The sequence below is a fragment of the Asterias amurensis genome, chromosome 22, assembly GCF_032118995.1.
Source record: "Asterias amurensis chromosome 22, ASM3211899v1".
In the NCBI taxonomy this organism is placed as follows: Eukaryota; Metazoa; Echinodermata; class Asteroidea; order Forcipulatida; family Asteriidae; genus Asterias; species Asterias amurensis.
The window spans coordinates 9,482,590-9,508,855 of NC_092669.1; the positions used below are offsets into that span (position 1 = coordinate 9,482,590).

Here is a 26,266-nt window from a genome sequence, read left to right on the forward strand (position 1 = left end):
TATGTACATATATATACAGCTAGCGTACAGCGTACACACACATGGACGTGGCATGATTGCTAGCAGTAATACGTCATTCTCAATCGCGCCTGTGATTGGCCAATGTTTAGAATGACACGCCCACATCATGAATACCCTTTTATCGGAATTCCGATAAAGCTTTACAAACCCATCAAGGCTGTTGTTTGAGCCACGTGTATGGGGTTGAAAATACAAAGACACGACCGTTCTCACGACTATACGCTATACTGTTCTCGCTGTACAATGTATGGTAATGTACATTGCGTATGCACTGCATGCGTGTGCCGCGAACCGGGCCGGGGAACAGTACGTCAACAGCCTTGATCAAGGCTACGTTTGCCATCGTGGAAAATATATTTTATATGCCTGGTTGTATGACGTATCACAGGAGAAACTGTAAATCAAAGGGTTAAACACATTCACCATTTGTTGGATAACACCGAAAATGGTTAAACATTTTAACTAGATCATGAATAAAATCAATAAGTGTGTAACTGATAATTATAAAATACCCAGAAAATGGGTAAACAAAAAATTACCCAACTGTTGGTTACCAAAATATACCCAACTATTGATGATGAAATATTACCCAATTATTTGGCAATCAGAGCGCCCAACTTTGATGGGTAATACTTTGCCCAAAAGTTGGAGGAGTTCACTATTTGCCCTTAAATGGGTAAAAAGTTTGGCATTTTTTTACAGCGTATCGATTCAAAAATCAGGCCTCAATCTTGAAAAACGGCAGAACTGCCGTTGACGGCGTGCGTCAACGGAACAAAGCTTTGACGTCATGCTTGGGAGTTTGCTTTATTATACCTCCAAGTTGCAACAAAGCGGCTATACAAATTGGAACTCCCAGATATGACGTAACATGAGTGAACACGTACCAGAGCCTTTCGTGAATCTTTCAGAAAAGTGCTGAATAAGGGTATTCGAAATGATTGTTACACACATCGGTGTATATGGGTAAAAAACAAAAATTAATATTCTTTATCCCCGATGCAAATTTAACATCTATTAAATCGTTTGCAGTACCCGCTGCTAAAACATAGGATTCGAACTGCCTCTAGCTACCGGGCAATCTCGGTGGTCTAGTTGGTATGACACTGCTCTAGAATTGCAAAGGTCGTGGGTTCGAATCCCACCCGAGTAAAATGCCTGTGATTTTTTTCACTGGACTCGGGAAAGTACTGAGTATACAGTGCTACACACATCGGTGTATATGGGTAAAAACCAAAAATTAATATTCTTTATCCCCGATGCAAATTTAACATCTATTAGAAATGATTGTTGTTACCACAATTAAATCTTTTTATAGTCATTTGACTCGATTTCCTAATTGATTGAAAACATTTCAAATGAAATTCAGCAAAGATCACGCCTTGCCATTTTCGCTCAGGTACCTGTTTAAATTACACCGGGGCCTCATGTCATATGTACGTAAACACCCGGTTTCTATGGCAATCTTCTAGTATGCGTGACAACAAGCGGGAGTAGAGTGTGTTCATGTTTGCATGTTGCGTCATTTTCCTCGCGGTCTCTCTAAACATGGCATCGATTGGAAACCACTTTGGTCGTCTTCTTTTGCGAATAGGGAAGATTTTTGCGCTATTCTTGGTGTTTGAGGTGTACAGCTTTCAACATGTGGACGCCGAACTAACTGGTAAGTCACCTACCAAAATATATATTACCAAAATGATATGACAAGATATTGAAATGTTAAAGAAACCAAACAATGGCATTTCAAGAGAGTGCTTAACATTGCTAAGAATGAAAATAATGTTCACCAATTTGAACTTACATTATTGGGTATAAATATGGTAACGGTGGAAAACCTTCTTTGATAGTAGAATGCAGTTTTAGAAAAACTTATCTCTTCGAAGTACCACAATAATAGAAAAAGATATAACATTTTCCCCTAAACAATTGAATATGAGAAGCGTTACCGTGTTTACGATTCTCAGATTGTATTCTTCCGTGGAAATATTCCCTCCAGACGTTCAGTCGGCGATATCTCAAAAACGCGACCAAAACGCTTTTTAAAATTCAATTTTCACAGATTTTATTGCATATTAAACAACATTTATGGAGGATAAAAACAATCAAACGGTTCCGAAAACTTAAGTAGTTATTACACAACCAAAACCTAGTGTTTGTAAACATGGATGTTGTATTACTATTTCCTCGTGACTCCGTTTACCGATTGAGTTAAACAAAATCAGGGTGTGATATGTCATGTAAATAATAGGTCAAATAAGGTTTAGGTACTTAGTGGCGTACAGAACGGATCAAGGGTGGGACAACCCGTGCCCAATGAGATCAGAAACATGCACAAATCAACGGTTGATCAAATAAAATAGTTCCATCCCATTTATGTCTTTGTGGCGTGTCATGCATGGCCTAGCGGCTAAGAGCACCGGATCAGCAGAGTGTGTTCGAGTCACACTTGTGTCCCTAAGCAAGACACTTCACCATCATTGCTACATAAAGTTGGGGAGGTGGTGCTTTCTGCTCTACCAGCCAGACTTCTGATTGATGATACCCAAGCCTTCATCCGTATATGGACTGTAAAATGGGGTAACCCTGTATCAGCCCTATAGGAGTAGGTGGCAACGGCCTCTGGAAAAAACCCAGATGAGCCCACACCTTGAAGTTAGTCCCCCCCCCCCCCCCCCAATCAAAAGGGTGATGTCTGGTTACGCCACTGCGGATTCTGATCTTTAATGACTATCAATGTTGTAAGCGTGGTTTCCAAAGCATTGATTGATTTTACCCCAACAACATTTAATAAGAGGGTTTCAACTTTATTTATCTATTATTCACCCTAACCGTACTTTTCTGCTATATTTTAACTTTCTTGTCAACACTATTCTTTAACAAACCCGTATGTGTTTACCGTATAAACAAATACAATGGAGATTTAAGATGTTTGTTGAATTACAAGTACTTGGTGATAGGTCTTTGGCAACAGGAGCTTATCCTGTAATAATGTCAAACTGCAGTCGTCATTGTGTGTTAATATAAACAAGACAAATAATTTCAACAAACTCCGCTGTATCATTTTTTAGATAAATTTTTTTTGTCAACATTTAAGTAACTTTATTTTCTGTTAGCAGTGGTGGCAATTTCTTCGCGTTGCCATTTCTGTCGGAGCAGCTGTTTGTTTCGTTGGGACTTTTACTTAATATTCTTCCAAATAGTTCCCTTCCGCCATATCACATATGATTTGCACACGCATTTTTCAGTCCTTAAATCATACTTGGCTTGATATATAAAAGAGTCAAATTCCATACCTGGGCCCAATTTCATAGAGCTGCTAAGCACAAAAATTTGCTTAGCATAGCATGACATTTCTTTCTCGATAAAAACAGGATTACCAACCAAATTTTTACGTGATTTTCAGGATAAGCAAACAACAGCTAAATACCAGTTACAAGAAATATGCAACAAACGGAAATTTTTTAATTTTGGTTTTTACCCACACATCGATGTGTATTAGCACTGTATACAGCGCTATTAAACACAGTGCTACAGTGCTAACACACATCGGTGTATGGGTAAAAACAAAATTAAGTAATCTTTATCCCCGATGCAAATTTAATATATATTATATAAATGGGAATTTGGTTGATAATACTGTTTCTATCAAGAAAGACTTCATGCTAAACAAATATTTATGCTAATAGCAGCTCTATGAAATTGGGCCCTGAACATATTTCCCTCTTGATTATCTAACTAGCAAATCCTAAGACCACTATATCTAACAAACTATATATACGTCTGAGCATTAAACTTCACTTAAATACATATGGAATACTGAAGATGTGTTGGCTCAAAACATTTATTATGATTATTATAGACATATATTTTACCAATACAAAATAAACCAAAGATAGAATAGTACAATAAATAACAAATAGGGAAAAAAATATTTAGACATAAAGCAAGTATTAAGGTAAATAACTATATATTAAGTAGATAAATAAAATAATAAATAGACTTTGTGGAGCAACCATGAATTTTTTTCCCATGTACAACAAACATGGAAAAGCAGAAAAGAACGTCCAGAGACATTGTCTGATTAAGCTCAAGTCTTATACCGCAACCATTATTTCTCGAAACAAGTAAGATTTGGTTAATGGTTAATCCCAAGTTATTGACATTCATTCAATCATTGTCAGCAATATCAGCCTTAAAGGCACTGGGCACTATTGGTAATTACTCAAAATGATTGTTAGCATAAAAACTTACTTGGTAACGAGTAATGGAGAGCTGTTGATAGTATAAAACATTGTGAGAAACTGCGCCCTCTGAAGTAACGTAGCTGTTTTTCTCATTCAAATATTAAAAGACTTCAGGCCTGAAGCCCCTTTTCGGGCATTTGAAAGCGCGCACTGTGCAACAAGGGTATTTTTTTCTCTCAAATTGTTCTCGTGCAACTTCGATGACAAATTAAGTCACACTTTTCGCAGATTTGCTATTTTGTGCAAATGATTGAACACACCACTTGAGAATACTGGTTTTTGACAATTATCGAAATTGTGCAGTGCCTTTAACAGGCAAATTATGTGGATTGTGTCTAGCGTAAAACTGCATTCACTTTGGCCGATGTTTTTGACTTAAGCACGGGTGAAGGATCGGTGGAGACATGGTACGTTAACGGACGCTTGAAGGCTCAGTAAGTCAATATTCACCCGATAACCACAGATCAGCTCAGCAACAACAGTATGTTGCTATTATTATGTTCACTCGAATAAATTTTATTATTTAATAACCCTTTTTCTTTATTTAAATTGCCAAGTTAAATAATTGAATGGGGTGTCGTGGCCGAGGGGACTCATTTTCTTTGCCTTACTTTAAAGTTGGACTCAATAAGCCCGCCTGTGGACGACAGAGTGATGTGGGTTCGAATCCCGGTCGTGTCCTTCAGCAAGACACTTAACCATTGCTTCTCTCCACCCAGGGGTAAAATGGGTACATGTGAGGGCAGAGATGGTTAGCTTGGAGTGCGGTAACTCACAGTACCGGCTGCATACTCCCCAGGGAGCTGAGATTGTTTAAGGAATAAAATGAGGCACAGGCGGGGTATAATTAAAGGGACACACCGGCTCACCGTTTACGCAATTTAGTGGTGTAGAATCATAAATAAAATTTGTTTAGATGGTTGCTGTAACAAAAATCATAAAAACATCATGTAGTTAACGAAAAATGATTTTAAAAAAACAAAGCGGTAAAAGGTCAGTGTATACGCTTTTCGAGCCGTTGCAACTGTCAAAATCTTCGTGACATTGTCGCGTAATGTTGAAAGTAGACTGGTGCTTTGTTTATATCAACGTTTTACTACGACGCAGCATAAGGATCCAGTCTACACATCCATGTATTTTAAACAACCGACATAAATACACGCATCGGGCAAATCCTTCGACAAAGATCGTCCCAAATACAAAGAAACTAACCCAAAATATGATGGGACATAATGACAAGTAAACATATCATTCCTGGCCATAGAGTTATATATAAGAACTAGAGGGCGCACGAGTGATGCTTCGTGCACAAACGCCACGGGACCGCAAGATGACAAGCGCGTCATTCTGCACGCGCGTTGAATATGAAATACACGTTTGAGTTTTTTTTTTATTGAACGCTCACGCGATGCTGTTTGTTCAACTTACAAAATGGCCGCACAAACACACGCTGTGAGATAGCTGTTTTGTCAACTTAGAAAATGGCCGCCTGGTTGGGCGCATGCCTGGGCGCGTATATAGGCAAGTGCGCTCTCTAGTTCTTATATATAACTCTATGTTCCTGGCACTAATAAACTAGGCCTATTATGTATGCATTGCCATGATGCATGCAGTTTGGAATGCGATCGTGGCGTTACATGCTCCCGACGTGCTAGTGCCCAATTTCATAAAGCCTGCATTTTAGAAAAATTTGCTTGGCACAAAACAGTATTGCTTAGCAGAAACTGGTTACCAGCCCAATTTTACTTAAATTTGAAATGTTGTGGACTTGTTGCTGGGTGCCCGACAAAATATTTGGCTAGTAGTAAAGAATTTTTTTAAGCAGTATTTTCTGCTAAACAGATGAAGGAGGGCCCTGGTATGTGAAATATTTTTTAAAGCGCTTTGGGGGAAGGGAAGGGAATCTTGAGGGATTCAAAACCATCCTTGATAAAACGTAAGTGTATACGTGCGTAGCTGCGTATATTGAAACATAAGCGTAGCTGCGTATCTTGAAACGTAAGCGTAGCTTGACTCAGGATTGAAAGCGCAAACTTTTCAAAGCGTAACTTGAAGAAACTTAAGTTATCTTGGAACGTAAGCGTAGCTGCGTATCTTGGAACGTAAGCGTAGCTTGACTTGGGATTGAAAGCGTACCTTTTGATGGAATTATAGCGTAACTCAAAGGAACGTAAGCGTATCTTAGAATGTAAGCGTAGCTGCGTAGCTTGGAACGTTACCATATCTTTTGGAACAACTGATGGGAAACTGCGACTTTTGATTGCTTAGTCGAGTCGCGACTACCGCTATTCAACTCACTCGGTTAATCATGCTGCTATGACTACGTACTATAAAAGTAGTCGCGATCGAATTCCTGCTTGGTTGACCACTTTTGTCGACAACTTTTTACAAAACACAACCAGACATCGGTGACACAATCCTGCAGCACAAGTTTTACTTAATTGCGCTTCGGCAAACAATATGTCGCGATGCATCTGGGAGTTAATTGGGAGTTAATTCGCGACTAGTATCAAAGTCGCAGTTAGTTGAGGTGCGACTAGTCGAGAAATAAATTTCACTAGTTGCCCAAATCATTACCTCAAAAATCTCAAAACAACATTTCATTTACAGAATTCAAAAATAATATTTTGTTTGACAAAATTATACTTTTATAGTTTTATCATTACTTTTGTTTTTAAAACCATTCATAAAATTTGTTCATTCACCTGTCCTTTTTACGATCGAGGGGCTCCGTTTTTGTTTTTGTTTTCTTCACAAAACATTGTTTATGCTACTCGCACAATAACACCGTCAATATAACAAAATGCGGTAATCCTACGTTTTGACAACATCAATCACTTTTTAATTACCTGAAAACTCCTAACAAAAATATTAGGGGGGAAAAATTGAGACAACATCAATCACTTTTTAATTACCTGAAAACTCCTAACAAAAATATTAGGGGGAAGGAAACAAAAGAGAGCGTTGGAACGTTGCGATCAAAAGAAATAACTGATTCGAAAAGGGAGGTGTACCGACTGACAAACCTACGGTAACAAACATGTACTTTGATGTCTGGCTCCCAACCCCTCCCAAGCTCACGGCGAGACCCGCAAGCTGGGAGTTCATAGCGCCCGGGATTACACCTCCAGCCCACACGAGACACGGCATGGGCGGTACGTAATATGCCCCAAGGCTTTACGTACCGATGGCTCCACGCCGTAGGGCCATAGAACAAGCTTCCGTTACACGGACTCTCTGAATGCTAATCTTACGTTCGATTTTTGACCATTATTTACGTCTTGTATCCATAATCTGAATACGTAGTCTTTTTTGTCATATACTCATGAATAATTGTAAACAAAAATATTTTAACTTGGTTCAGCGAATCAGCTTTTCTACGGCTGGAAGTAAAATTAACTCGGAAGATCACGTAATTATTATAACCACTTGGGGGTTCTAACTATCACGCGACTCTACGTTTTTGAAAAATGCTCAAAAACGGCTAAAATTGTTTTAGGGACTGCTCTTCTCCGTTCCTGAAAGACATTTAGAAAGCGCTTTCAGCGAATGTTGCGAAGACGGTCATTCGCTTTCGATTGATAAGCCATTGGTAACGTTGGTAAAGCGTGCGTAAAGCCCGGTTCATACTTCCTGCGAATGCGAATGCGAAACGAATTTGACGTAAGTGTGATGTCACAACCCTCCTTTCGCAGCGATATTCGCAAGTAAGTGAGTTGAGTAAAGTTGAACTGCTGCGAATTATTCGATGCGAATTTGTGACGTCAACGTTCGTATCGCATTCGCATTCGCAGGAAGTATGAACCGGGCTTAAAGCGTGTGTAAGCGTTGGCAACGTTCGTAAAGGCATTGGCAAGCGTTGGTAAGCATTCGTAATATATTCGTAAGATATTGATAAGGAGAAGGCCGACCGAGGACCATCGAGGGGTGAGACCGAGATGAAAATTTCCACTATTCAATCTCCATTTTTTTGACGAACTCACCGCGAAATAACAATATTCATCTTCGCAAGAACATTCGATACAGTTTGAGAGCAGCAATACAAAGCGCTTCCATAACTTTCAGCTATGTTGTGAAGACGGTAATTCGCCGTCGTTTTTCGTAAGCATTGGTAAACCATTGGTACTGTTAGTAAAGCGTGCGTATTATTCGTAAGATATTGGTAAGGAGAGGTCGAGGGACGACCGAGAAAATATTCACTATCCAATCGCAATTTTGGTGCGAATTCATCGCGAATTTCAAATATTTATATTCGCAAGAATATTCGCCACAGTGTGAGAGTAGCATAGACATTGTCACAAAACCTTCAGTCCCCTGGCATCGCATCAACTTTGTTAAACCTGCGAAAGCGAAGCGAAGTTTCTTGCGTCACAAATTTAAAAAAAAAAAAAAACAAAAAAAAAACGGCGCCTACCGATTATTGCATGACCAAAAATCGCTTCGCATTTTTTAATTTCGCAGGAACTATGAAACGGGCTCTGCACGGTCTAATACAAAGATAAGACATGCTAGTTGTTTATTATTTGGGTGTGTTATAGTAGCAGCGTTCTCAGATGCATAAAATTAGTGCGGTACCTATGGAAACACAATTTATGATCCTTCCTGTTGTATTTTAGCAATTTGGCCAAAGTACACGCTTGAATGTTTTCTTTGACGATCTGCGCCTTAAATTAATTATGATTACGTGGTTCTCACAGAGTCGATGCAACAAGTGCACATTTTGCATCAAGGTGACTAAATTACTGGCAACTTTTATTCGTTGAACCATGTGAATCAATAGTGACTCCCGAGAAGCCACTTATTCCTTCCTAGGTTTTGTCAATTTGGAGTCTTTAGTTTCTGTGAGGCTCTCTTTCACATATCATGGTTGAATAGAACACCAGATTGTACAAAATGAGTACAAATATTTAAAGGCACATTACAGTATTTCTAAGAAAAAAACACGTCTCTGTCCAAGATCACAGATTTACATAAAACTAACACTGTGTAATGATAATGATAGTAGAAAACATTAACTAAAATCTTTTTTTTTTCTGAAATGTCAAAATTGATGAGGAAAAATAGATTTTTATTCATTTATTTTAATCGATGCCATGTAAAATATAATGTGTTATCGGCTTCTCACTATTTTCTCGTGACCCAGATGGCCGATCGATCTCAAACTTCTACAGGTTTGTCAGTTTATTTATATCGTGGATAACATAAAGTGCTAACACTGGCAGCAACTATTTTTTTAGCAAAAAAAATAATTTCTGTAATGTTCTTTTAAGGGTTCTGTTTTTAAAGAGTACAACAAGTCCGGGTTCCAGACTGAGGACAAGAGATTAAAATGGAAAGATTATTTAAGGTTCGGCTATGATTACGAACACACCATGTAGTATCGTAGAATTTTATAAACTCCTTTCTAATGACGGATGGTATTAAAGCCATTGGACACTTTCGGTAAACAGTATTATCCAAGGCCCACACTTCGTGTATCACAACTTATATATAAAATAACAGTGGGGAGAAAATAACGGGGAAATCCACTCTTGTTTCCGCACGTTTCGCCGTGTCATGACATGTGTTAAAAATAAATCCGTAATTCTCGCTATCGAGAATTGATATTGCTTTAATGTTTTCTCAAAAAGTAAAGCATTTCATGGAACAATATTTCAAACAGAAGTCTTTCACCATTACCTTCTGTAAACCCTGTAAATTATTTGTAAATCTGTGATTTTTTTTTTCTCTGTTACGAAAGTGTACAATGGCTTTAAAACTGATATTATGTTTACATAACCACATGACTTCGAAGTGACATGAATCTCAAACGTGTGCTTTATTCCCTTCAATGATTTTTAGAAATATTAGTTGCAATGTGAAAGCTAGCTTATTATGAAGTTCATACCAGAACAAATTCGCTTGTAAAATGATATTTCAAAGTCCGGGAAATAGGGTCTGACGATCCTGCAAATCTCATCGGCTTATCTCGATTGTCCTATATGAACGGGCAGAGAATTCAAGTGAAAACATCAAAACAATTTAATAATTTTTTTCAAAAACGGGTTGCATGCTTTGTATAAATGGCGGGATTTCAAATTTCTCCAAAACATTGATGCAATTTCTCGTGTAATGTTACTTTCCATTCCTACGTTTTAATGAGGGACTTCAAAGATGATGTCTGTATTTGATACTCTTCTGTAGTTTTAGAGCGTAATCTGAAACATGACGTCTTCGGACAGCAACAAAACAAAATGAGCCTGCACAATCCAGATGGGAAATTTGCGACAATCAATGGTTCAAATTCATTGCCCTTTTTATTTTTTAACAAAAATCTACATATCAAATTGAAATGTGATGTCATCGAAGGTATTTGGAACAGACCTTATGTACATGACGTCATTTGAGTAGGGCGCCCTCGTCTAGAGGTCCAAAGAAGGTCGCTCATTGGTCCACCCTGCGTTTGTCAGTGTTGCAGCATATCGCTTGACCTCTAAGAGCAAGTTCGAGTGCGCACATTTTCAGTCGTCTACTGACCACCAACGCACATGCGCAGTGCCACACTCACTCGAACGACTTGTTTGTAACCATCGATACCACGTTGTACAACACACCATTGCCTTATGCGTTATCGCATATGGCGTGTCAAACGTTGCATTATTCGATAATGTACAATATATGTGCGATGTTTCTCATATATATGCGATAATTGTCACATATGTGCGATATTCATTTAATGTATGTAATAAATGTAATATATATGCAATAAATGTAACATATATGCAATAAATTGTAATATATGTGCGATAAATTGTAATATATGTGCGATAAATTGTAATATATGTGCGATAAATTGTAATATATGTGCGATAAATTGTAATATATGTGCGATAAATTGTAATATATGTGCGATAAATTGTAATATATGTGCAATAATTTGCAATATATGTGCGATAATTTGCAATATATATGCGATAATTTTTAATATTATGTTTGATAATTTTGTAGTATATTATATGCGATCATTTGTATGCGATGTTTTGTGACGGTATACATATGCGATAATTTAATATACATGTGCGATGTTCGTTCTTATATATGTGCGAAAACGGAATTGTGGGATATAGTATGGCTTCCTGTCTACTTGATCCCCGCGTATCCGTAATGTTTTAGATCGGGCCAGACTATACTCTGAACGGTATAGTATGGTTCCTATGGTTAAATGAGATTGGCGTAGGGTTTATAGTGATGGTCAGGGTACGAGACTCGAGCAGCGTATTTCCGAAATAGCCAGCCAGGCGCGTATTCGGATAATAGAACACATACAGTACAGGGAGGTGACAAAATGTTGCATTTTGCTCAAATCTGAAGGTGAAGATCTGTTTTACTCGAACGAATTCTGCAATATTAGCATAATTTAGATATGTTAATTGATAATATGTCAATTTCATAGCTTCACATGATTAAAAAATAATTTATAAAAAGTGAAAAACATTAACAAAACGTCAAAAGATGACCCGCAAACAAAAAGGCAAAAATTTTTATTTTGTATTTTTTGCATTTTTTAATATGTCAAAAAAACATCACTGTGAAATACAAAACCATAACTTGAAAAGAATTTATACCCTTCGTTAAAACAAAACATTTAATTTGTAATCCAGAACTTTCAAGACTAATTTAGTGGGCGTATCAAATTTTGGGGCTGGGTAAATTTGGTTCACTATCTAGTGGTTAATTAACCACAGTTATTCTGACGCCATTGTCAATGTACATTCCGCCCAATTACATAGACGGTGGACTTAAACACAATTTGAAAAGAATTTGAACCCTTCGTTAAGACAAAAAGTTGCTTTCTTGTTCCAGAATCTTGAAGGAAAATAGACTGGACGTATCAAATTTTGAGCTGGCTAAATTGGTCAACTATTATTGATTCTGCAATAAAAAGAAAATGTTTAAAGAAAATGTTTGTCTTATCGAAGGGTGTCACCACCTTTTGCTCGCGGCTGACATAACTATAAATGTGGTGACTAAGATTCCAAAAATTTGAAAAATGATTTTGCAAACAAGACACAGTTGAATTTTTATAGCACAAGAACTTTTAAATTTTATTGACAACAATCAAAAATAATCAATCATGAGTGTTTCAGATATAGCTCGGTAATTTACTAACTTTAACTGTTGTACAATTTAAAGTCACCTGGAAATAGAAGTGTTTTTCTTTCAAACATAAAAATATATGCTTACGAACAATAAAACAATTAATTTAGTAATTGATAAGACAAACATTTTCTTTTTATTGCAGAATCAATAATAGTTGACCAATTTAGCCAGCTCAAAATTTGATACGTCCAGTCTATCTTCCTTCAAGATTCTGGAACAAGAAAGCAACTTTTTGTCTTAACGAAGGGTTCAAATTCTTTTCAAATTGTGTTTAAGTCCACCGTCTATGTAATTGGGCGGAATGTACATTGACAATGGCGTCAGAATAACTGTGGTTAATTAACCACTAGATAGTGAACCAAATTTACCCAGCTCCAAAATTTGATACGCCCACTATATTAGTCTTGAAAGTTCTGGATTACAAATTAAATGTTTTGTTTTAACGAAGGGTATAAATTCTTTTCAAGTTATGGTTTTGTATTTCACAGTGATGATTTTTTGACATATTAAAAAATGCAAAAAATACAAAATAAAAATGTTTGCCTTTTTGTTTGCGGGTCATTTTTTGACGTTTTGTTAATGTTTTTCACTTTTTATAAATTATTTTTTAATCATGTGAAGCTATGAAATTGACATATTATCAATTAACAATTCTAAACTATGCTAATATTGCAGAATTCGTTCGAGTAAAACAGATCTTCACCTTAAGATTTGAGCAAAATGCAATATTTTGTCACCTCCCTGTACTGTATGTGTTCTATTATCCGAATACGCGGCTGGCTGGCTATTTCGGAAATACGCTGCTCGAGTCTCGTACCCTGACCATAACTATAAACCCTACGCCAATCTCATTGAACCATAGGAACCATACTATACCGTCCAGAGTATAGTCTGGCCCGATCTAAAACATTACGGATACGGGGATCAAGTGGACAGGAAGCCATACTATATCCCACAATTCCACTTTCGCACATATATAAGAACGAACATCGCACATGTATATTAAATTATCGCATATGTATACCGTCACAAAACATCGCATACAAATGATCGCATATAATATACTACAAAATTATCAAACATATATTAAAAATTATCGCATATATATTGCAAATTATCGCACATATATTGCAAATTATTGCACATATATTACAATTTATCGCACATATATTACAATTTATCGCACATATATTACAATTTATTGCACATATATTACAATTTATCGCACATATATTACAATTTATCGCACATATATTACAATTTATCGCACATATATTACAATTTATCGCACATATATTACAATTTATCGCATATATATTACATTTATTGCATATATATTACATTTAGTGCATATATATTACATTTATTGCATACATCAAATGAATATCGCACATATGTGACAATTATCGCATATATATGAGAAACATCGCACATATATTGTACATTATCGAATAATGCAACGTTTGACACGCCATAATCGCAGTAGTGTCACTGGTTCCCCTCTGCGCTTTACACATGTAAGCATGTATTGGCAGCAGTAAAGAAACCATAGGCTCGATGCTGGTTCCAAATCGTCGACCACAGTATATAGTCAACCAATGGTCAACCAGCCTGGGTTCGAGTCAAAATAGTCAATCTTTAGAATAACCATTGTGCACACTCGAACTTGCTCCAAGATGGCGGCCTGATGACGTCAATGCATATAAAGCTATTTGACAAAGTTAGCACCTGAAGAAGGTTATCGGACATAGCGGCATTTTACACTATATTACACCTTCATTTTTAATAATTTATAATAGTTCAAATGTGTTGATTTAAATTGTGCCCATTCCATAAAATGTTCACTTAAGCGAAAAAAGAAATTATGAAATGATTAAAAGCTAACAACTGGTTAAAAAAAATACAAAATCCCCCCAAAATGAAAACACAAGAACCCTTAAAGGACTTCCCAAAACAGTGAACTTTACGTGAACTCTATCCCTTTGAAACTAAGTGAAAAACCAAACTGAATTTGATTTGGATCCCCTTTTTAAATATTGAAAATATATGTCCGATATGTGGAATGAATGACCCATGGCCACTTTTTATAGAGCCTAAATGGTTTGGGGACTTTTTGTGGGACACAAAACACAATGTCCACAGATTTACATTAATGACTTACACGGTTTGAGTACAGTGGTGATTGAAAAGCTTCCCTTAAAATATTACTTGCTGAGGTACTTGCTGAGTAATGTCACGAAAATAATGTTCGTCTCAGGAGACGAGCATTATTTTACCGTACGTATTTACCAGGTCTCACTGGTAAATAATAGTAGACATTGTTTTACTCATTTCTCAAAAACTACAGCACCTCAACAAGTTATGTTTTAGAAAATATAATTAGCTGTTGCAAAAAACTTACCAACCAAATGGACCGACGGAATGATATAAATGCAAAAAAAATAGTTTATGGCCTGACGTTACGACCCTAGCAGTGTCTTTCTCGAAGGCTAAGTAAATGACGAAAGTTATATTTTAGGGAAAGCTTTCTACCATCATTATCTTTATTAAAACCGTGTAAGTTCAATGTAAATCAAAAAAGTATAGTTAATGGCCTGATGACGTTTCGACCCTAGCAGAGTCGTTCTCGAAGCCTAAATGACAACACAACAAAAAAACGAGCAGGTAACTAAATTGTAACATAAGCAGTGAAGTGGAAATATATGAATGCAGTTAGAAAGCATGCAGAAAAAAAGCAAGGGGTAAACAATGAATGGAGACAATAGGGGGGTTGAAGGGAAGGGGCTGGTTTGACCACAAGAAGATGGAAACACAAAAGACAATATCAAGGGTGGGAAGAGGGGAAGAAATTAATAAGTGAATGAGGCGCAGGCTAAAAAGGGGATATCTTTACTATAAACCTTATTCTGGTCACCATAATTTTGTTGTGCTTAGCTACATGTATTGCTTATGCAGTTCTATAACATTTTGCCATAAACGAACGCTCACTTTGAGGTATGATCTTTCTATACTAGTTGTTTAATTGCTTTTTTCTTCTATAGAAAAATCATAAACAGTTCATTGCTAATCATGTAGAAACATTATGAGCTGGCAGTCGATTAATCAAATTCCGGCTGGCGCGTTGTTTCCTTGACCTTGACGGCTCATAGAAACTCTCGCGTTTTAATTAAATCTTCACAAATTTATTCATTATGATGAAAATGTCTGAAAAACATGGGGCCGGTTAGCCCTATACAGAGAGTTCTAACTATTAAGGCCCGTTTCTGGGGGCGGAACATTTTCAGAGATTCATAATTTAAATCTTACCTGCAACAAGCCACTTATTTCAACAGAATCACGTTCCATGGATGGCGGCATACATTTTTCTGCGGTGGGTTTTGCTCCTCATATATTCCACACAAATCCGTCATTTTCATGAAATAAAGCAGCTCCCAACGTTAAAAAATTCCCGTTTTGATCGTTTTCTCACAGTGTTGTCTGCTGCCGTGCGTACGCGTATATATTCGCGTGCAAAACGCAAAATGCACTAGACGCATGAATTCCTTGGTCACCGTATCTTGACCGCACAGCGTTAACACGCAAACGTTACGCAAGATTTACCCTGATATCCAGGACGTCACTGTAGTACAATACGAAAGTGAAAGGCCGCCAGAGCTAGGGGCCGGTGTTTGTTTTCTTACAGTAAGCCCTCAAACACAGTTTTAAAAAATACTGCCACGGACGCAAAATATCATAATAAGTATTTCTAATCATAGTAAATGATGGAGTAAATAAACTCATCAAATACCAACAAAATAATCATTTTAAAGGGGTAATCACTGTTCTTATATCGGTAAGTTTTAGTATTGTGGAAATATTGACTGCTATGAGGGGCACAGTTAAAATTATAGACCCAAGGTGGTGCCTAAACCATGACTATGCACGAAGCGAAGCTGAGGGCATAGTCATGGTTTTGACATCACTACAAAGGCGTTACCTGTTTTTTATGTACAAAGTTCTTCACAACAACAATCAAGGTGATGTTACTTATTTGGAAATGTGTAAATTATTTAGCTTACCAACTCTTGCCCAGAGGAGAAAAGTTAACGATTGGTTTCTCTACAAACATATCCACAGCAGTTATAATTTAACCACTGCTAACCCTTTAAGTTTTCATGTTCCAGAACGTCGTACTAGATCAGCTTCCAAGCACATCATGCATGTTCCCATGAGCCAAGTTGATGTTACCAAAAAAGGGTTTGTTTCCAGAGTTTCATCTTCATACAACCAGCTTCATGAATCATGCGATGTGTTTGGGGCTAAAACATTAAATTGTTTTCGCAGACAGCTAATTAAATTTGCTAAATAATATTTTTTTTATTTTGTTAAACTGTGAACATCTCATTTGCAGCTGCTGGTCAGTTGTAACTTCATCAAATTGCTTTGTAAATCTTAGTGTTTTTATTTTATTTTTTTGTCTGTCTGTTTGGTGTTGTGTTTGTTTGTTCGTTGGGGTGTTTGATGGTGTGTTTGTGTTTAAGTTAATGTTGGTGTTTGTGTTGTTTCTTTTTTGTTTGTTTTTATCAATATTGTGTAACTTTTAATGTTATATATTGTTATATTTATATTCATATTTAAATTTGTATTTTTACATAGTTTTTAACGATTCCAGTAAGTGGCGGCTTTCCGCTGTTGGATGTCAATAAATAAAATAAAATAAAAAAATAAAAAAATAAAGATTCTTCTCATCAACAACACTCTGACTATACGGTGAATGTCGTCTGCGAAGAAAGGTGGCGCCGTGACAAGGAACGCAAATCGTACATTATACATATCATAGTTGCGTTATTGTCAGAGCGGGCATAGTCAAATGACTATGCCCTGGGCATAGTCACTATGACGTCATCTTGGTAGAAAAAGGGGGCATAGCTATTTCCATGACTCCATTTTTAACCAATCAGATTAGAGGATTCTGTACATGAAGTATATAATGAGTTATATGATTATGAACACCTGTATATTGGGAATGACAGATACAACTCTATTTTGAGGGTTTTTCTTTTCTTCAGTTTAGTTAATCTCAACTACAGCCATAGTATTTAAACATCATCATCATGTTGTGTATTTAAATGCCACAACAAAACTTACATTTTTGCCCGTTTATAGTTCAAATTATAATTCAGATGATATCAACAAAAATAACGTCTTGATGACGAATTATTTTTTCTAATTTATAGCACTTTCCATGATTGGAAAGTCAGCATCACAGAGCAAAACTTACGTGTACGACAAATGGAAAGCAGCCAAGGGTGTGGATGGCAAAACTAGTAGTTACTTCAGTACTGGTAAGATGATTACAGGGACGCGTTGCCTTGGAACGGTCAAGTTGGTCCATGAAAAGCGTTTAAAATCGTTTGTTGTGAAATCGATATGGTTAGAAAGATGTCTTAAAAGTAGAATATAATGATCCATACAAACATGCCTCGAAATTGCATGGTTTTCCTTTTACTTTGCGAACTAAACACGGTCGGCAATTTTATGAAGTCAAAAACAGTAGTATGTGAGGCGTATATGACCCCGTTTTTGAGAGGTGGGTCATGACCCACAGTCATGTGGGTCATGTGGGTCCCCATATAGCCACCGCAGTGACCGATTGATCGATTATTATTTGTTTGTTTGTTTGTTTGTTTATATTTGCTTACAAACTATGTCAAGTTGTTTGTTATTTGTCTGTTTGTTTGTGTATTTGTTTGTTGTTGTTGTCGTTGTTGTTGTTGTTGTTGTTGGGTTTCATCATCAACTAACAAGGTAAGATAAAGGAAATTAAAGACACTTTTTTTTCGACACAAACAACCGTAGAGCACACACACTCATTGCTCAAGAGGCCAGTGTTTTGTTGTCATCTACTACGTTTTGATCGTGTCCGAGCCTGCTTTTAATAAATAAAAAAATAAAAAAATAAAAATATATATAATAATAATAAATAAATAAAAAATATATATATATATACATATATGCTTACAAGCTATTAAATTTGTTTGTTCGCTTGTTGGTGATGTTGTTGATTTTATTATTGTATTAGCTAGTAACGTTAAAAGAAAGAAAACAAATTAAACACGTGGGTCATTTCTCGCATGCAAAAAAAAAAAAGAACTAGTGTAAATAACACCCCTCAGTAGACAAGAGTGTACAAGTCCAGTAGTTATGTTGTCGTCGTCTGCTGCGTTTTCTGATCGTATTCGAACTTGCTCTCAGTTTGCGGACCAGACACTACAAAGACCCGAGCGGAAGGCCCAATAATACCATACGGCGTACGTTTCTGTACGAACTAATAGACTTACGGTGCATATCCAGGATAAAGGTCTCTGCAAACGGTCAGAGAAAAACGAGTATACACGGAATAACAAGATATACGTTAACAAAAACTTTATTCGGTATATAACACTCCATTAACAATAACATCTACTTAAAACCTCTACAATACTTAAAACAATTATACATGACGAAGACCCCCCCCCCCCCATTATGACAAGAACTTTGAAATCTGTCGACTTAACTGCGTTCGCATGCAGGTGATTGATTGGACCCCAGCGACCCGTGCCTGACTATTAAGGAGATAAGGTTGGATGGGTTGAGATTGTTGGAAACTAAAGCAAATACATTAATAGCATATTTATTTTCCTATATTTGTTTTTTTTATTTATTTATTAACTTATTGAATTATTGATATTTCATTAATTAATTATGTGTTTACTCATCTTACTTTTTTTTTTTTTATGTGTGGCGAGTTCACTTATTAAAGCCCTCTTAGTATTAACAGTTGATATATTATTATGCTCTAACAAATTTCCGTTGATAATACTGTTCTGTACTTATTATTACCGAGTCAAACAATACAATCTTTGGCGTGTACGATTGAAAACCATTCATCATTTAAACATAAGTTTAGCATTCTTTATCGAAAAATTCAGTATTTTCGTTGGACGTCTCCCGCTCTCCTCTTCATTTTCATAAGCACTTTCGTCTGTTGATATATCACTATCATCTTCTTGAAATTCCTCATCCTTCTCCTCTTCTCAATCTTCAAAATCGTCATCATCTGTTGATTCATCACTATCGTCTTCACTGAATCCCTCCTCCTCCTCATGTATGGGGCTTACAACTTAAGATTAAAAGGTAGCATGGGGCTTAGGTCGTTGCCAAGTTCGTTTGACGATTGTTATAATTGTGAACAGTGGTACAATGAATCAGCTTAACAACGACCTGACCCCATGCTACCTTTTAATCTAGGTTTGAAAGACTCATACAGGATCGATTTATTTAAAGCTTTCTGGTGGTCGGTGTACACTTAAAAGCCTATATCATTCGTCTTGGATCGTTTCACTGATATAAAAATGGAGTCGAAGGGTCTGAACCCTTTTCTTACACCCGTACAGGTAAAGGTCTCGTGTCCGATTTGTGGAAAGAGCTTTTCGCGTAGCGACAATATGAAACGACACCGACAGACACACAAGCACCCCAGTATCGGAAGCCAATCGAAAGCTTGTCCTATTTGTGATAAGGTGTTTTCCATTTCAAGCAATTTGAAGAAACACCTTCAAAATCATAAAGCGGAGGAGGAGGAGGAGGAGAGAGACCGCCACGAAGATGATAGTGGCAAATCCACAGAGGAAGAGGATAATGAAGACGAGGAGGTGGAGTGGGAGGAGCTTCATGAAGACGATAGTGATGAATCAACAGATGATGATGATTTTAAAAATGAAGACGTGATGGCGGAGGGGGACTACCGTGAAAATGATGATAGTGATGAACTAACAGATGATGATGACCATGAAAATGAAGGAGATGAGGAGGAGGAGGAGGAGTGGGAGGAGTTCCTTGAAGATGATAGTGATGAATCAACACGTCATAAGATTTATGAGAGCGAAGAAGTAGAGGAGGAGGAGGAGGGATTCAGTGAAGACGATAGTGATGAATCAACAGATGATGACGATTTTGAAGATGGAGAAGAGGAGAAGGATGAGGAATTTCAAGAAGATGATAGTGATATATCAACAGACGAAAGTGCTTATGAAAATGAAGAGGAGAGCGGGAGACGTCCAACGAAAATACTGAATTTTTCGATAAAGAATGCTAAACTTATGTTTAAATGATGAATGGTTTTCAATCGTACACGCCAAAGATTGTATTGTTTGACTCGGTAATAATAAGTACAGAACAGTATTATCAACGGAAATTTGTTAGAGCATAATAATATATCAACTGTTAATACTAAGAGGGCTTTAATAAGTGAACTCGCCACACATAAAAAAAAAAAAAGTAAGATGAGTAAACACATAATTAATTAATGAAATATCAATAATTCAATAAGTTAATAAATAAATTAAAAAAACAAATATAGGAAAATAAATATGCTATTAATGTATTTGCTTTAGTTTCCAACAATCTCAACCCATCCAACCTTATCTCCTTAATAGTCAGGCACGGGTCGCTGGGGTCCAATCAATCACCTGCATGCGAACGCAGTTAAGTCGACAGATTTCAAAGTTCTTGTCATAATGGGGGGGGGGGGTCTTCGTCATGTATAATTGTTTTAAGTATTGTAGAGGTTTTAAGTAGATGTTATTGTTAATGGAGTGTTATATACCGAATAAAGTTTTTGTTAACGTATATCTTGTTATTCCGTGTATACTCGTTTTTCTCTGCAGCCCCTTTTTGCAAAGGTAAACACAAACATAATACCGTGTCCGAATGATTGTGGTACATGATGTGGGCTTGGAGTTATAGAAAACAAAGATAGCTCCACTGTATGGGGAACAAGAACTGACACGTTTGGCTGGTAGACCAATCAGTTGTGACGTCATCTATTAACTACCAGATAAGGCTCAGTGATCAAGGGTCATTGAGGTTTTCACGTAAACCATGCACAGGTCTTTTTGTTTGTACACGAAGTGAAGGCCACTGGCAACTACAGATTAGGATAGTAATTATTAGATTCTATTATGACACCACAACTCTATTTAACGTTTAATCTTTGTAGAGAACGATGGAAATATGACCGTTTGCAGATACCTTTATCCTGGATATGCACCGTAAGTCTATTAGTTCGTACAGAAACGTACGCCGTATGGTATTATTGGGCCTTCCGCTCGGGTCTTTGTAGTGTCTGGTCCGCAAACTGAGAGCAAGTTCGAATACGATCAGAAAACGCAGCAGACGACGACAACATAACTACTGGACTTGTACACTCTTGTCTACTGAGGGGTGTTATTTACACTAGTTCTTTTTTTTTTTTGCATGCGAGAAATGACCCACGTGTTTAATTTGTTTTCTTTCTTTTAACGTTACTAGCTAATACAATAATAAAATCAACAACATCACCAACAAGCGAACAAACAAATTTAATAGCTTGTAAGCATATATGTATATATATATATATTTTTTATTTATTTATTATTATTATATATATTTTTATTTTTTTATTTTTTTATTTATTAAAAGCAGGCTCGGACACGATCAAAACGTAGTAGATGACAACAAAACACTGGCCTCTTGAGCAATGAGTGTGTGTGCTCTACGGTTGTTTGTGTCGAAAAAAGTGTCTTTAATTTCCTTTATCTTACCTTGTTAGTTGATGATGAAACCCAACAACAACAACAACAACAACGACAACAACAACAAACAAATACACAAACAAACAGACAAATAACAAACAACTTGACATAGTTTGTAAGCAAATATAAACAAACAAACAAACAAATAATAATCGATCAATCGGTCACTGCGGTGGCTATATGAGGACCCACATGACCCACATGACTGTGGGTCATGACCCACCTCTCAAAAACGGGGTCATATACGCCTCACATACAACTAAAAACTTGACTCAACAAAATGGCGTGCCATGTAAGTTGACGATGTATAAGGAAAACCGTGCAATTTCGAGGCATATTTGCTTGGATCGCTATATTCTACTTTTAAAACATCTTTCTAACCATATGTATTTTTTAACAAACGGTTTTCAAACGCTTTTCATAGACCAACTCGCCCGATCCAAGGCAACGTATCCGTTTAAGATATTTGTTGAGAATTTGAGAATATCCTACATTCTCACAAGATTGTTTCTTTCAATGATTTTGTGAAGGGTCGTCGAAATTGGGAAACTTACTTGAGCTACGGGAAATTGATTCTCCAGATCATGTTGTTAAAGAAAAACAACAACAACAGCTAAGACAGTGCGTTTACAGTACTAAATATTGCATCATGCAAAGGCGACTTACAATGGGTGCGTTCGTTTATATATAGCTTCCCTGATGGGTCGACCCCGGTCTGCCCCGCGGTACGTTCGAATAGCTTTGACGGGGCTCACCCGGGTCAGCACCCAGTGCCCTGCTTGTGGAGTGGGTCACTTGATGAGGGTGACGTGCATGCCGTCACCACGAGAGGGCGAGTGTGATCGTTCGATTAGCTCTTGGCAGGGGTCAGGGGCTCACCCGAGTGAGCACTGCGGGGTCGACCTAGGGAAGCTTATCGAACGCACCCATTAACAAGAGGTACATTACGTAATAAGTAGACACAACAATGGAGGGGGGGGTACCATGCTCTTGTCAAAGTATGTAACTTTACACATGTATTTTTCTTCTTCCAACTTATTACTATACATTGTGTAACTTAATTTGGGGTTGTTTTATTTGTTTGGGGGTGCTTGTTCGTTTATTTTTGTTCTGCTTTCATTGAATCCTTCTGATACATTGACAGTATAGACAAAAATAAATTTGAACCTCTGACAGACAGAGCCTAAGAACCTCAGCCCAATGCCGAATCTAAACCCAGTCCCGAAACTTAAGCCCATCCCTAATCAAAGCCAAAGTTTGTACATAAGCCGTGGTTTCCAACGGGCCCGATTGCAAGTTCAAAATGTTACGAGTCCGTGAAACAGTCTATACCGCAGACACTTTGTTGTTGTTTTTTATGACAGATGCAGCTGATCCGTTTCCTTGGTGGAGAGTTGACATGGACACAGAACACCAATTGGGCAACATTACCGTTACGCTAAGAATCGACAGCTGTTGTGGTAACTATCTTTGTTTTAATAGGAGACTTTTCGACGCTAGGTGGCAGCAGACTTACCAGGTAAATTTCCATCGTTTCTGCTCACATTTCCAAGAACAATGGATATACCTGGTAAGTCTATTTTCACCAAAAGTCTCGGATCCCATAAATGGATACTTTACTATAAATTTTTGGTTGATTTTACCGAAACACCGCGATGTGTGTTGGCACTGTATACGCAGTAGTTTCCCGAGTCCTGTGAAGAAAACAAAATGCCACAGGCATATTACTCAAGTGGGATTCGAACCCACGACCCTTGCAATTCTAGAGAATGGAAATGGTTCGACGATTTTGTAATGATGCACTGACCATGAAGAGCAAGTCTTACCTGAAAATGTTCGTTTTTGTTAAATCAGACGGTACAATAATGCTAAATTTAACAATTGTTTTTACTGTTGATATTATTAAAATACATTTTTGTAAAAAATAAAACTGCAAATAATACTTATTAAGGGTAACTTCATGTTAATAATAGTGTCAGCAGTCATTTTTTCACTTAATAAGTGGAAGGGACTTAGGATGCAAGTAAATAAAATCGACTTTTATAGCTCGTTGCCATGGTAACAGCTAATTTTGTGTTTGGACATTGAATGCCTATTTGGGTGTGCGAAAGACTAGTTTCAGCTAATATTTATTCCTCCACCTTTATCAAAATGCAAAATTCTTTCATAACATATTTTATACCTCTACAAATTATCATGCTTGGCCTTACTTGAGACAAAAATTATTGCTGTAAATTTCACCTTTTGCTATATTTTAACACTAGGAGAAGGATTCGTCGGAGCTGTAGCACGAGCAGGGCTTAGTCCGAATGTCACTGACAACCAACAGTGTGGCTTGCCGGCTACTGTGGAACAATCCAAGACTGGTGCCGTGATTACATTTAAGTGTGACCCAGCAGTGACAGCCAAGTATGTCAGCTTGGATATCGATACATCTCAACCTTTGGTTGTGTACGCTGTGCTGGAAGTCGCTGAGGTGACGGTAGAAAACGCGACAAGTTCAGGTACTAGACCTAATCAAATTTTGTGAGGCCTATTTAATTTATGTTTGAAATGTGTTGTGCTTTTGTCTCGATGATGTCCGATTTTTTGTGAAGTATCTCAGCTTTGAAAATACAACTAAGTCTCAATAGGTGACCTTTGTGACTAGGTGGCAGCAGACTTACACATCAATGGTTCTCGGTAATGTGCGCATGCTCAGAACTGCATAAACAATGGAAACTTATCTGGCCACCTAGTGTTTAAAAGTAATAATAATGTAACCCATCAGTGACAGTCACAAAACGTATGACCTTAATTAATTTTGCAAAGAGTTTCAAGACAACTGAGCATATTGGTAGTTAATATTGTGAGTCTCCCTATGATTCATATAAAATATTAAAGTAATAATGGGTTTTGCCGAAGGAAAAGTGGCAAAATATTACCTTACGTTGATTTTGAGGATCTTTATTTATATAAATGCAGTTATGACCAACCATTTAGTGACTGGTATATAACATGACAATGTTTTATGTTTTAGAATAATTAATTATGACAAGACTTTGTTATACCTCTGAAATCAATTTGAATTTCATAAGGATAGCTACCTATATGATAACTCGTGGTGCGACATTTAACTTTAAAATGGCAGCTTCCATAAAACAAGCTACATGTAGGGTTGGTGAGTGTCATGGACTGCTGATAGTGCTGTTCCCAGCTGTGTGCACCAGTGGATGAGATCCCAGGCCAATGCACACAGGCGTCCCGACCGGGTGCCCCCTGGTGATTGATGTAGGCCATGACTGTGGCGTTGTCGCATATCACCAGGACCGCACGGCCCCTGACGTCCGACTGGAAATGCCGTAGTGCGTTGGAGACTGCCAACATTTCCAGGACGTTGATGTGGGCCGATCGGTGTTCGGAACCCCAAACGCCTGCGATTTGACACGGGTGGAGGGTTGCCCCCCAGCCGAGGAGTGACGCGTCGGTCGTGACGGTCACCGGCGGCGGGGGCGGACGAAAAGCCCGGCCATGCGAGATGTTCGCATCGGCTAGCCACCAGCGAAGGTGGGGGACTAGCCAGGGCGTGGTCGGCACCGGGTGGTGAATTTGGTGCCTGATGGGCCTGTAAAAGGAGAGCAGGTGAAGTTGAATGGGCCTCATCCTCAACCTGCAGAAGTCCACCAAATCCACCATGCTGGCCATAAGGCCCAACAGCCTGAGCCAGGCCAACGCCGGGGCCACCACTGCCGGGAGGAAGAGAGAAACGCACTGCCGAAGGTTCAGAAGCCGTTCCTCCGAAGGGCGGGCCAATCCCCTGCGCAGGTCGAGGGATGCACCGTGAAAGGTGGGAACCTGCGAGGGGATAAGGTGGGATTTCTCTGTATTGATTATAAATCCGAGGTCGGAGGTCAGGCGCCAGGTATATTGGAGCGCTGCCTCCGTCTCCTCCCGAGAACGGCCCACGACCAACCAGTCGTCCAGATATACAAATATTATGATGCCCCGCCTCCGCAGTGCCGCCCCGATTGTCTTTACAATCCTATCGTTGTATAGGAAACGTAGGAATTTGTGGTGCTCCGGCCTGACTGGGACGTGTAGGTATGCGTCCTTCTGGTCGAGACTCGCCGCTCATGGGGGCGTCACTATAGAACTCAGTATAGTCCTGAAATGAACTTGTTGAGGGGTTTCAAGTTCAAAATCGGGCGCCACACGCCAGCCTCCTTCTTTGGAGTCAAGAAGAATGTTGACATGAAGCCCGTCTGAGTCCTAGAACGGGGGACGATACGC

At 37.9% G+C, this 26,266-nt stretch overlaps 1 protein-coding gene and 1 non-coding gene across 2 annotated transcripts in view; both read left to right on the top strand.

Moving 5' to 3' along the window:
- The first annotated feature begins 1,102 nt into the window (after nt 1–1,102).
- On the top strand, nt 1,103–1,176 carry Trnas-aga (transfer RNA serine (anticodon AGA)). The gene has a single exon. It is a non-coding gene; the product is annotated as a tRNA-Ser (tRNA).
- A 392-nt stretch (nt 1,177–1,568) lies between these two features.
- LOC139954070 (uncharacterized) overlaps nt 1,569–26,266 on the top strand; it is a 37,036-nt gene continuing 12,338 nt past the window's right edge. The window contains exons 1-4 of the mRNA XM_071953731.1: nt 1,569–1,684; nt 17,621–17,728; nt 23,362–23,457; nt 24,262–24,501. Coding sequence (XP_071809832.1) covers nt 1,570–1,684; nt 17,621–17,728; nt 23,362–23,457; nt 24,262–24,501 — 559 coding nt within the window. The 5' untranslated portion in view covers nt 1,569. The remainder of the gene's footprint in view (nt 1,685–17,620; nt 17,729–23,361; nt 23,458–24,261; nt 24,502–26,266) is intronic.